At 35.0% G+C, this 13,771-nt stretch overlaps 1 protein-coding gene across 1 annotated transcript in view; it reads left to right on the top strand.

Moving 5' to 3' along the window:
• The window catches only part of ZPBP (zona pellucida binding protein), a gene marked incomplete at both ends in the record, with an annotated part of 109,951 nt that overhangs the window by 11,872 nt on the left and 84,308 nt on the right, over window positions 1-13,771 (top strand). The window contains one exon of the mRNA XM_082846430.1: window positions 7,367-7,516. Coding sequence (XP_082702556.1) covers window positions 7,367-7,516 — 150 coding nt within the window. The remainder of the gene's footprint in view (window positions 1-7,366; window positions 7,517-13,771) is intronic.

Below are 13,771 nucleotides of genomic sequence, written 5' to 3'. Positions count from 1 at the left end.
GCATACATATTTCAAAAAATTTTCCTTTTTTATTGTAAAATTCATAAAATCATTTTGGTTACCTCAGTTAGACTTTTATTAGCAAAGTATGTATGAAGAAGCAAATATGATTCTGGCTTTTGTTAAAAATACAAATGAGCACTTTGAGCTCTAGGTTTAAAATTCTGGTTTTGTTTGTTTTATACAGCCCCACATAGGGACAACTTGAGACTTTATTAGTAGTTACGATTTTATATTTTTTATCTTATATTTCACTCTGATTAAAATCCTGACCAGACAGTATGGATTATATTTGAATTTAACCTAAATATTAATATCCATTTTGAAAAACTGACTAAATTTAACATTCAGTATTTTAGTATGAAAAACATGCTCTTAAATATACTGCATGGTTTGGTGGTAGCTATGTAATAATATGTTACTGATGCTGTGCTTACAAAAGAGGAAGTTTAGTACTCGGGTACTCATCCAGAGGAGAAGATGGACTTGAGATACATCTGAATAGTAGCCTTACAGTTTTCAGATTTTTGAGAAAACAAGGTCTTATTCTCATGAAGGTACATTTTACCACATAGAGATTACTATTGGTATGATTGATTTGGTCAACATTTTCTCCATTCAACTTCTTATTTTGTTATTTTGAAATGCCCATCTTACTTGTATTCTGATATCTCATTTGCTAAAAGCTGATTTGTTTTTGCAGTGTAGTTTAAAAAATATCAATTAGCTTAGCTGTTTTTGTTTTCAGCCTTGCTGAAAATTCAGATAATGAATTTTCATCCTAAATATCTGTTCAAGGAAGTACCTTTTGCATACCTTCTGTGGAAGTTTTTCTTTATTGCTCTATTCACCATGTTTTCTTTCTCTCTCGTTTCCTTCCCTCACTCCCTTCCTCCCTCCTTCCCTCCGTTCCTTCCTTCCTTCTTCTCCTTTTTTTCCCTTATTGGTGTTTTGAGACAGTGCTTGTGGGTGAAAGCCTACAGGTTTATTTTGTAGACCTGGATGGAGGAAAGCAGTATATTCATACAAAGACTTGCTGAAGAAACATTCATAAGAAATATTTATTTTTTAATATGTTTTAATTCATATTTTATATAGTTGAACAATCTAGGTTGTACATTGCCATAATATTTATGTTGATTCTGAAATAGCTCAAGGTTTAAAGAGTTACTTCACTCTTTAGGTTAGGTGGTGTGTCTCCAAAGTGAATTACTCGGCTCTAGGTGAGTGACTACCTGGTGGCTGCCATTGTGCCCAGCTTTGCAGGAGGTACGCAGAGCAGCGTGACCTCTGCCTGGCTGCAGTACTAGAGTGTAGGAGGGGGTCAGCAGAGGTCAGGGACAGAGGTCCTGAGAGGCTAGGCAGTTAATATAAATCAGCGAAGGGGGCCAGGAGTAAAGGTATCCAATATTGAAAATAAAATCAATCTTTATTTTTATTGCTTTCTAATAGCAAATAATATAACACAAGCATGTATATTAAATATATTTTACATTTGTTATTAAAACTCTGTGAGTTCAAAAATAGAAGCATTTAAGTATTGATTTGTTGTGTTGTAATTTGTTACTCCTTTGATTTGAAAATTGAGATGTGAAACATGCTCTTCTCTGAGATGCCAGGCCAGGTCTTGCAGCTTGTATTGCAAAGTATACTATGTAAGTAAATTTTGAATCCTTTAACTAGAAGTGACATTTTATATTACTCACTTTCATAATGGAAAACAGATGTTCAAAAACGTAGCTGTTTCCAGGTAAGGATAAAATCATATAGATGCAATGGCTTTGCATTTATAAAGACTATTCTCAGAAAATCCTGGTATTCTGACATCATGATTACAGTTGTGTTTTCAGTGCAGTGTCACATCATAGTTCGCTGTCTGCCAGCTTTAAAGCTCAGTACTATCACTGTAATTGCAGAGAGACGTGGAAAATGTCTAATTTTATTAAAGCTTGTAAAACAGAGAAGCTTTTTGGACTCTAGGTTAAACTACACTCTACTTTTTTAATCTTTTTATGGATATTCCAAAGATAGTTCCGCTACAGTTGAACCAAAGAAACATGTAGTTATGTACTTGCGCCTCCCTTTGGAGAGAAGCATCCAGGTTGTTTAGATGGTAGTACAGTGTAGAGGCCAAGTCTTAGCCTTGCTAGGCTCTCTTCCTCTCACCCCCACTGCCACCCTCTTCTGTCTCTCTTCCAACATTTTTGGTTTACAAAGGTAAAGCATTTATTGCAGCAAGCCCTGTATCTCTTACTTCAACCCTAATACCATTCTGATGAATTAGCTCTTTTTGGTGTGTGGACTTTCCCATTTTTTTAAATGTTCACACAAACCTGTATAACTGCACACACACACACACACACACACACACACACACACACACACACACGTTTAGCTTTACCCTGTAACTGCATCCTTATTATGTTTTTCAAAAAATGAGATCATAGATTATATCTTACTCTACCTTAATATTTTTATTATGAAGCATCTGATAAATACAAATCTGTATAACAGATATGTAAGTTATGAAGCGTAATAAAACAGACATCCTTGAGCTTGCTATAGAAGCCAAGATATACCATTATCATGACTGTTGAACCTTCTAATGTTGAAAAATCCCATTCTTCTGTCCCCAACCCCTCTTAGGTAAACATTATCCTGAACTTTTACAATATTATTCCTTAGCTTTTCTTTATGCATTTACTACGTGTATGAATACACATGCACAAATACATACATATATCTATGTATGTGTGTATTCATACATGTAGTAAATGCACATATTTAAATATATATAAATATAGATATACATGTGTGGATATATTCTGCAAGCATATTTTTACTTTAGTGTTTTTATTCCGAATTTTATAAAAATAATCAACACGTATACTTTTATCATGTAGCAGATTCTGTTCTAAGCAATTTACATATACTAATCATTTAAGTTTCACAATAGCTCTTTGCAGTAAGTACAGTCATTTTCTCCCTTTTATATGTGGACAGAGGCATTGAGAGAACAAGGTACTTTCCTGAAGTCAAGTGCCTTTGAAGTCTGGCTTCAGAGTTCACAGATAATAATCTAAATTAGGTAGGACTAGGATTTTCCCTTCTCACCATTTTATGACTTTTTGTAGTTTGTGTCTTTTAAGGAATTTGTCCAACTTAGATTTTTTTCAACTTGTCAAATTTATGTGCATAGTTTATGATATTTTCTTGTTATCTTTTTGATATATGCAGGATCTCTATGATATGCCCTCATTCACTCCTGGTATTGGATGTGTCTTTTCTCTTTCATTTAACAATTTTATCAGTCATTTCAAGGGACCAGCTTTTGAGTTATTTTTCTCTGGTATTTTTCTGTTTTCAGTTTCATTGATTTCTGACTTTATTATTTCCTTTCTGTTTGCTTTGGGTAAAGTTTGCTTATCTATTTCTTTTGCTGGTTGTAGAATTCTGGATTGGCAGTTTTTTTCTTTCAACATTCCAAAGATGGCATTCTGTATTCTTTTTGCTTGCATAATTTCTTGCGAGAAGGCTGCTATAAAATAGTCCTTATCCCTCTGTAAGCAGTGTGCCATATTTTTCTGATTAATTTCAAGATTTTTTCTTTCCGTTTCACTTTCAGTGATTTGAATACTAAATGCATTTTTTTTTGGTTATTTGTATTATTCTGCTTGGTGTTCTATAAGCTTCTTGGATGTGTAGTTTTGGTTTGTCATTAATTTTTGAAAATTGTCGGCCATTATATCTTCCAGTATTTCTTCTGCTTCATCCTATCTCTCTGCTCCTTCTGAGATTTCTGTCACCCTTATGTAACTGTTTGAAATTGTTCCATAGCTCTTGGATTCATTCTTCTTGGTGTTGTTTTGCTTTTGTTGTTGTTGTTGCTTTTTCTCTTTGGGTAAATTTCTTTTGATCTGTCTTCAAGTCATTGGTTCTTTTCTTAGCTGTGTCAAGCCTCTTTATGAGCTCATTGAAGGAAGACTTCACCTGTGTTACTGTGTTCTTTTTTTATTTTTTTGGTTTGGTTTTAGTTCTAACATTTCCATTTGATTATTTCTTACGGTTTCAGACTCTGCTGAAATCACCTATCTGATCTTGCATGCTTTCTACATTTTCCATTAAATTATTTAATACATTATTCATAGTTATTTTAAACTAACTGTCTGATACTTCTGACATCTGTGTCATTGCCTGGTATTTTGGAAATGTGCCATTTCTTACCCTTCTGTATGCTTCTTAATTTTTTAAGAACATCTTGAATAAGATAGTAAATATTGAGATAATTATTTTTATATTTGAGATGAACACTTTTTAAAATATTATTAAGCCTTTAATATTGGGAGTTTGTGTTAAACTAGTCAGGAATTGTCTGGCTTTGATATTGGTTATTGCTGTGGTTACTGAAAACTTATTTTTCTCCATTGTCTCATCTTTGGCTTTGGTTTCTCCTTTTTTGCTTTCTGTAGAGAGAATCTTTCTTGCAGCTCTCCTAGCTTGATTTCACTGCATTTTTGCTAGACTCTTATTAGTGATGGGCAGTTGGGAGAGAGGGGCAGTCTCTGGTGTTCTGATTCAGCAGGTGTGGTGTCACTGGATCTTGTGGGTGTGGCCTTTAGAAGTGCTTCAGCCTGTCTGCCGGCTTTAGTGTTGGCCTAGTACTTCTTGCTGACTTCCTCAAGAGTGACGTTTTTTTTCTTCCTGTTTCCTTCCCTAGTGGTAACATGTTTCCACAGTGCCCTCAGTGACCATTTTTGTTTCTTCTCCCTTGTAGGTTAAAGCATTGCTCCTCACCAGGAGGTAGGGGAAATGGGCAAGGGTGGAGTTTTGGCAGGGCTGCCGACCCCCTCCTCTAGCCAGTACCCTGTGGGAATCTTGCTCAGGGTTCCCCTGATCTTCCTTTGAACACCCAAAGATTTTCATGAAGGTGAAAAGCCTGTAAGAGGGTGCAACTGCCTCTGCAGTCCCCCTCCCCCATCTGTGGTCCTCAGAGGCTTCACATGCTCACACTGGACAGCACTTGGCTTTTAGCAATTTATTGAAAACTTTTAGCCAGATGTTCTTAGACCATTGAAGCAAATGCTTAGGTCTAGGTTCTACCTGCAGGCCCTGTTCATTCCTGGTTTTCAGGGTTACTGGTTGCCCTACCTGCCTCATTTGTTTGATGGGTTCAAGAAAATTTGTTGGTTGATAGTTTGTCTGTCTTTTTCCTTATTGTTGTATGATGTTGTTGCTCTTATAGTCACTCTCCATATCTGAGCAGAAACCAAAAGTATAAACCTGTTTTTAAAAATTAGTTGTAATGAAATGGTGCTTAAATTTTGCCATATAATTTTAGAGCTCTGAGGCATGTGCTTCTAGAAATCTAATCCAACTCTGAATTTTTAGATGATCAAGCTGAGTTCTAGAGGAAGAAGTCCTGACTTCAGTTTAATTATTTATTGACTGTCTGCTGTTGTATGAGTTCTTATATAGTATATAGTGATATGCCTTGGCATCCTGAAATTCCCATTTAAACTTAGTTTTGTAAAAGTCTGTTTGTTAAGTGGTATTTGTTAAGTGGGTTCTTCTCTTGGCTATGCAATCATCTGGGTATCTTTTCAAAGTGTGCTACTTTTAAATTTTTTAAAATAAGAAGGTAGTCAGAGAGTGTTTTCTTACAAATTGTATGATACTAGATTTTCTGGCTGTCATAATATTTAACATTGTAGTAGGCATTCAAATATATATTAATACACTTATTAATGCTTCTGGTTTGGGAAATTTTATTTCAAATTTTTGCCAGGGAATGCATGGCTTCATTGCTGACATGATATTCTAAAATTTCTTTACAATTTGTGGGCACCTTTTATCATATTACTATGATGTATCTGTTTGTGTCTGCTGAAATATATGTATAGCAAACACTTGAAAACCTCTTAATCTGTTCTAAAAAAGAGACAACATGTTATGATAAATATGTACTCTTTCATCAAAAGATATTCATGAAGAAATAGGCAGTACAATAGAAATGTATTCTAAATTTATATCACATTTTTTAGCTTCACCCAAGATATAGAAATGGGAATTCTCAAGGCATAATGCTCTATGTAAATCCCTTGAGGGTGGGTATATCCATCTATTCATTTCTCCTTCAGTATCCGAAACAGGGCTTTGCATGTGCTAGAAACTCAACACATTTTTAGTGAAAAAATGAATAATGAAAATTTCTTCACTAAGAACATTCATCTTTTGTCTTATTTTGAAGCCATAAATTTCTTCAAAATAAATTTCAACTTGACAGTTATAGGCAATAAATTATTTTCTTAAAATAGAAAAAGATGAATATTTATTAAGATAATATTTTCAATTCTAATGGTTTATTAAATTATTGAGTGAGTTTTAATATCTAATAATTTTTTCTAGTGCAAACCCGTGGTTATGAACTTTGAGAGCAACCATTTTTAATTGCTTAATGATTTATAGCTTTTTCAAGTACTTTAACATTCCTTGTATTTGTTATTCAAAAATGATTCTATGAGATATATTATCATATATTATGATTCTTTGTTGTGCAAATGAAGGAGCTAGACTTCAGAAAGATTAAGTGATTATCCCCAGTTACACATTTTATGAGAAAGAAAGGCACACCTAAAAGCCAAGTCCTAACCCTCTAAATCAGACTTCTTTCCCATTACACAACATGGCTCTCTCCCAGTGTGGTACTTAAGTGATGCTGAAGTGACAAGGGACCTTACGTCCACGTTCTGACTCCCAGCACTGCAGTTCTGATTGTGCGACTTCGGGTGTCAAGTGATCCAGTCTCCTGTTTTCTTTCTTCTGCAACCCTCACAGTTGTAATCCAAATTTTGCCAAGTACCTTGTGTAATGACAGCAAATCCCTAGGTGTTCGTGATTATATTGAGTTAGCCTTTGTTCTGGACACACTGTTTTTATCCCTTTCATATACATTTTTTATGCTTAATGAGAGCATAACTCATCAATAAAGTATTTATATGCATATATACAAATATAATTACTTGATAGTATGTATAAGTATATGCTATATTATATGTATATGAGTACTGATCATGCCATCTCAGTGCGACAAGCAGATGAGGAGCACATCATGTACGTGTGATTGTTAGTCTCTTACCACTTAGGCAGCCACTCACTTGATGAACTCTGGTTAGTGAAATTCTGACACTAAGTTCATCCTGGCACCCACTGTCAAGAACCACCAGACACAATGACTTTGTCCCTGACTCCTTCAGTGATTCTGTAGGTAAATTTGGATGGTTTTTCTCTGTTAAGAAACTATTTCGTTATTTTATCTCAATCTCATGTAATTTAAGCTACTGATCACTGTATCTTATTCCTCTATTAGGAAACAGCACTGCACAAGTGACCTCCACAGGAAGCCTTGTATTCCAGAACTTCAAGGAGAGCATGAGTGGGGTTTACACGTGTTTTCTGGAGTATAAACCTACTGTGGAAGAAGTCGTTAAAAATCTCCAACTGAAATATGTTGTATATGGTAAGAAGGGATTTTGGTTGTATTTTAACATTTCTTAATGTTTACAAATATTTACATACTTTAACAGGTTTGTTTTAAAGGGATTTTGTTGTGTTTAGTCTCTCTTAATTAAAGAAAAATGTCTGCCTGCCTATATTTTGTGAAGTGCTTTGTAAGGGGTTAGTGGTAAGGGAAGATCATTTTTCTTCAGGGGAATATTGACATGTACAGATCAATTTAAGACAGTGCATAAAAACATGGTGGTATGGAAATCGTGTTTTCAGAGAATGAGCATGATATTGTACTCCGTACTGCCTTTAAATTCCGAGTATCCTCTTGATGGTGCAGTGCCATCCCCATGAACAGGAACATGAATTGCCACTGTATTAAAACCCCTGTCCAAAGGTAGCTTGATCTGTTGAGGTCTGAGACTGGAGAGGTGAGTTGGTCATGGAGTGGCCAGGAGAACAGCCTGAGTGAAAGTTCCGTCTCACGGCTGGGACCCACGCATGGAGACAGAGTCAGGGTCCTCCAGGCTGTCCGTGTCTCACTTCCGGAGCTTCTGAATGTGTTACCCTACAGTAGCAGGTTTTGCAGGTGTAATTAAGATCTTGAGAAGGGTAGACTCTCCTGAATTACTAGCGTGGGCCCAGTGCCGTCACAGGGGTCCTTAAAGAGGAAGGCAGGACAGCCCCAAAGGCAGAAAAAGGAGACGTGGCAGTGAAAGGAGAGGGTGGGGTAGGTGCCACAAGCCAAGGAGGTGGCAGGTCTCTGGAGCCTGGTACTTCCAGAGTGAATGTACCTTGATTCCAGCCTTGCAAGACTCACTTTGGACGTCTGATCTCCACAACTGTGAGATAATACATTTGTGTTATTTTAAGCCACGAGGTTTGTAGCTTAAGAAGTTAATATACCATTGGAAGCAATAGGAAGCTCATGCAGCATTGTTTTCACAGCTGGGATGTAGAACAAATGGTAGAATTATTAATGGTTCCCTGATCATTTTTATACACTAAAAAACGGTGTTCCATATATCCAAAGAAAGACATAATTTTCATGAGAAATTATATTAACTTTGTTAGGCAAATAATTTGTTTAAACTTTGTAATCAGTCACACTTCATTTTTGTTACATAGTTTTTCCTGTAAAATATGATATGTGTTATTTAGTATAGTTTATATAGTTTATAACAAATATACTTTGAAATCTCTCATAAGGGTATATTCACATAAGCTAACAAGTGTAACAGTGCCTAAAATGAATGCTGGTTTATAGTAATGAAAATGATAGCTAATATTTACCAAGCATTTATGCTGTGTTTTTACGTGTAATTATAATAATAACAGCAAAACACATATATTGCTTATTTTCAAAAGGCTTTTTTTTTTTTTTCGGTACGCGGGCCTCTCACCGTTGTGGCCCCTCCCGCTGCGGAGCACAGGCTCTGGACGCGCAGGCTCAGCGGCCATGGCTTACAGGCCCAGCCGCTCCGTGGCATGTGGGATCCTCCCAGACCGGGACATGAACCTGCATCCCCTGCACCGGCAGGCGGACTCCCAACCGCTGCACCACCAGGGAAGCCCAGCAAGGCTTTTTTTTTGAAGTGCTTTATTTATATTCAACTTATTTAATTCTCACAACAAACCCGTACAGTAGGTACTGCAATTTTCGTTAGACTGTGGGACTCAGATTTCAATCTAGGGATTCTCGTTCTAGAGTTCGTATTTTTATCTCTCTTGATATCCTACTGTGCCCACTGTTATACCAGTGGCAGCAGGATGACACATCATTTAATAAACTGATTTTGGAGACCTGCTATTTTTGTGCTTAAAAAAATCATTTAAGTCATTCTGTTTCACTCTAAGGATCCAGTTTAGTCTCTCCAATGCCACATGGTATTCCAGATTTTGCTTGCACATTCCTCAGTTGATGATCGTTTCGTGCGTTTCAGATTTTCCCTGCCTCAAACAGCAGTGCGTGGAACCTTGAAATAAGTCCTTCAGTCTCTTCCTCCCTGAGTCCCTCTGTGCGTCTCTGTGTATGAGTCCGTCGCTCATCGATCTGTGTGTAAACACACACACTAGTATTCTTGTATTATAGATGTTAAATTGTTAGTATTTTGCTGAGGTGATTCTGTAAGGTAATATCTTCTACAGGGTTTTCACAGTGTTATTTTGATAATTCTGCTAGTTGCCCTGCAAAGAGTGTACAGTTTGTATCCCCGCCACAGTACACGAGAATCTCATTACCTAAAATGCCCTTAGTATACTGTATCTTGAATTGTTGCCCATGTAATAGTCTAATAATGGTATTTCATGGCTTTAATGTTTATTTTTTGGTCATTGATGAGGTTTTCTGAGTTTTGCTATTTGCATGGGCTGTGAACAAAAGTTTTGCTTTTGTTGCTTTTACTTTTGGTGTTGGATTAAAAAAATTATCTCTAAGACAGTAAGTCAAAGAGCTTACTGCCTGTGTTTTCTGCTAGAAGTTTTATGGTTTCGGGTCTTACATTCAAGTCTTTAATCAATTTTGAGTTGATTTTTGTGCGTGGTGTAAGACAGTGGTTACATTCTTTTGAATGTGGCTGGCCAGTTTTCCCAACACCATTTACTGAAGAGACTGTCTATTCCCCATTGTATATTTTTGGCTCCTTTGTTGTAAATTAATTGACCATTTCTGTATGGGTTTATTTCTGGGCTCTCTGTCTGTTACATGGATCTGTGTGTCTGGTTGTATGCCAATACCACATTGTGTTAATTACTGTAGCTTTGTGATATAGCTTGAAATCAGGGAGCATGATGCCTCCAGCTTTGTTCTTTTTTCTCAAGATTGCTTTGGCTATTTGTGGTCTTTTGTGGTTCCATACAGATTTCTGAGAGTTTTATTTCTGTGAAAAATGCCATTGGAATTTTGATAGTGATTGCGTTGGAGCTGTAGGTTGCTTTGTGTAGTATTTAATATTTTAACCATATTAATTCTTCCAATCCATGAGCACAGAATGTCTTTCCACTTATTTCTTTCTTCTTCAATTTCTTTTCTTGATGTCTTATAGTTTTCAGTATTTTTACAGAGCCAGAGTTTTCAATTCAGTGAAGTCTGATTTATCAAATTTGCTAATTAGTCATGCTTTTGTTGTCAAGTCTAAGAATTCTTTGCCTAGCCATAGGCAAAGATTTTCTCCTTTTTTGTGATAGTTTTGCTTAACATGATGCAGTTTCAGTTAATTTTTGTGTAAGGTGTGAGGTTTAATAATTTTCATTAGGATATCCAATTGCTCCAGCATGATTTCTTGAAGTGTTTTTGTACCTTTGTCAACAGTAAGTTGAGAATATTTGTGTGGGTCTGTTTCTGGGTTTTCTAATTTCTTCCATTGATCTATGGGGTTTGTTCCTTTGCCAGTGCCACTGTGTAGATCACTGTAACTATAGAAACCCTCAGTACCAGGTAGTGTGATTCCTTCCACTATTCTTTATCAAAATGTTTTTCTTTTTTAGGGCCCACCCCTTTCCTTATATATTTTAGAATAATCCTATACGTATCTACAGTGTATCTGCTGGAATTTTGATGGGAATTGCATTCAATCTATAGATAAATTTGGGGGATGTTTGCGATCTCTCTGTTTTTTTCTTTTTGGCCATGCTGTGAGGCATGTGAGATCTTAGTTCCCGGACCAGGGATCGAACCTGTGCCCCCTGCAGTGGAAGTGCTAACCACTGGACTGCCAGGGAATTCCCTCTTTCATCTCTATATACATGCTTTCTTAAGTGTATACCTAAGTATGTTATTTTGGGCTTTTTTTGCACAATTGTAAATGATGTTAGATTTCAAATTTTGGATTCCACAGGTTTATTGCTAATATATAGAAAAATGATTTATAAAAAATAAGAAAAAAAACACTTTCTTTGCTCATCCATAAGAAGCAACTCCCCATTTATTCAAGTTTTATCATGAGATTGCAGCAATTCAGTCACATATTCAAGTTCAACTTATAATTCTGTGAAAATACCGAAATATGATACAAGGACACAAAGTGAGCAAATGCTGCAGAAAAAAATGGCACTGATAGACTTGCTTAACGCAGGGTTGCCACAAACCTTCAATTTGTAAAAAATGCAATATCTGCTAAGCACAATAATGTGGAGCACAACAAAACGAGACATACTGTAAACAAAAAGTGGTTTATTATTTGTGTCTTGATCTAGAATTTTAAAAAAATGTTTGTAGATTCTTTGTGAGACTGTCATGTCATATGCACATAGGGACAGTTTTGTTTCTTTCTTTTCAATCGTATGCATCTTATTTTTCTTTTTTTATTGGGGACACTAGGGCTTCTGGTACTCTGTTGAATAAGAATGGTGAGAGCAGATATCCTTGCCTTCTTTGTAATATTAGGGGGACTCATCAAGTCTTTTACTATTAAATGTGGTGTTAGATTGGATTTTACATAGATGCCTTTTATTAGGTTGAGGAAGTTTCCTTCCATTCCAAGTTTGTTGATTTTTAATTTTTTATTGTGAAAGGATGTTGGATTTTGTCAAGTGTTTCTCCTGCATTAATTGAGATAATTATGTATTTTTTATTTTCTGTTTTATTGATATGGTATATTGCATTCATTGATTTTCAAGTGTTGAACCAAGCTTGGTTCCTGGGATAAAATCCCACTTGGTCATGATGTATAATGCTTTCAATATACTGATAGATTCATTTTGCTGGAATGTTATTGAGAATTTTTGTATCTATATTCATATGAGATATTGGTCTGTAGTTCTGTTTTCTTGTGATATCATTTTTACCTGGGTTTGCTTTCATGATAATACTGAGTATGACTTGGGAATATTTTCTTTCTCTTCTGACTTTGGAAGAGTTCATTAAGAATTGTTAATATTTCTTTAAATGTTTGGTAGAATTCATGAGTGAAAACATCTGAGCTTGGGTTTTTCTTCCTGGGTAGTTGTTTTTTCTGATTACTAATTTAATCTTTTTGCTTGGTATAGCTCTATTCATATAGTCTGTTTTTTCTTGAGTCAGTTTCAGTAGTGTATGTCTTTTAGAGATTTTTCTATTTCATCTAAGTTATCTAATTTATTGGCATACAGGTTTTTATAGTATCCCTTTGTAATTCTTTTTATTTCTGTAAGGTCAATACTGCCTCCTTTTTTATTGATGATTTGTTAATTTGAGTCCTCTCTTTTTTTCTTGGTCACTCTAGCTAAAGATTTATAAAGTTTGTTGATATCTTCAAATAACTATGTTTTTGTGTCATTGATTCTATTGTTTTTCTATTTTCTATGTCATTTATCTCTGCTTTAATTTTTATTATTTCTTTCCCTCTGCTTGATTTAAGGTTAGTTTTCTCTTTCTTCCCTAGTGTCATAAGGTAAAGGTTTCAATTATTGATTAGAGATCATATTATATTTTATATATATATAATTTTGTATATATAATTTCCCACAATGTACTGCTTTAGCTGCATTCCATAGGTTATGTTTTTTTTTCAATTTATATGAAGTTTTTCTTCTAACTTCTCTTTTGATTCTTCTTTGACACATTGGTTACTTAGAATTATGTTGTTTAATTTCCACACATTTGTGAGTTTTTCAAATTTTTCTGTTACTCTAATTTTATTACATTGTGATCAGAGAAAATACTTTGTATTATTTCAGTCCTTTAAAATTTATTGTGATTTGTGGCTTAAAATAGTCTCCATCCTTGAGAATGTGCCAGAGCACTTGAGAATGTATATTCTGCTGCTGCCAGGTGGAGAGGTATGTAGATGTCTTTTAAGTATATTTGGTTTCGGCATTATTCAAGTATTCTGTTTCCTTGTTGATCTTCTGCCTAGTTGTTTCATTCATTATTGGAAGTCTCCAAGCAATATTTTGAATTGTTTTTATCATTATTTAATGATATAATCATCATATAATCAAAATAATTATTTCTTTTATCATTTCTGTCAGTTTTTACTTCATTTTGGTGCTTTGTTCTTAGGTGTGTGTATGTTTATAATTGTTCTCTCTTCTTGATAGGTTATCTTTTTTTATTATAAAAAAATGTTACCCTTTAGCTATAGTAGCATTTTTTGTTTGTTTTAAAGTTTACTTTGCCTGATAATTGAATAGCCATTCCTATTTTCTTGTGATTGCTGTATACAGGATGTATTATTTTGCACCCCATCACTTTCAGTCTATTTGTATCTTTGCATGTAAAATGTGTCTCATGTAGACACTAAATAGTTCATTGCTTTTTAAATCCAGTTTCATAGTCTCTGCCTTTTGA

The sequence above is a fragment of the Leucopleurus acutus genome, assembly GCF_964270905.1.
Source record: "Leucopleurus acutus genome assembly, chromosome: 9".
In the NCBI taxonomy this organism is placed as follows: domain Eukaryota; kingdom Metazoa; phylum Chordata; class Mammalia; order Artiodactyla; family Delphinidae; genus Leucopleurus; species Leucopleurus acutus.
This window is presented reverse-complemented; position numbering and strand designations above follow the sequence as displayed.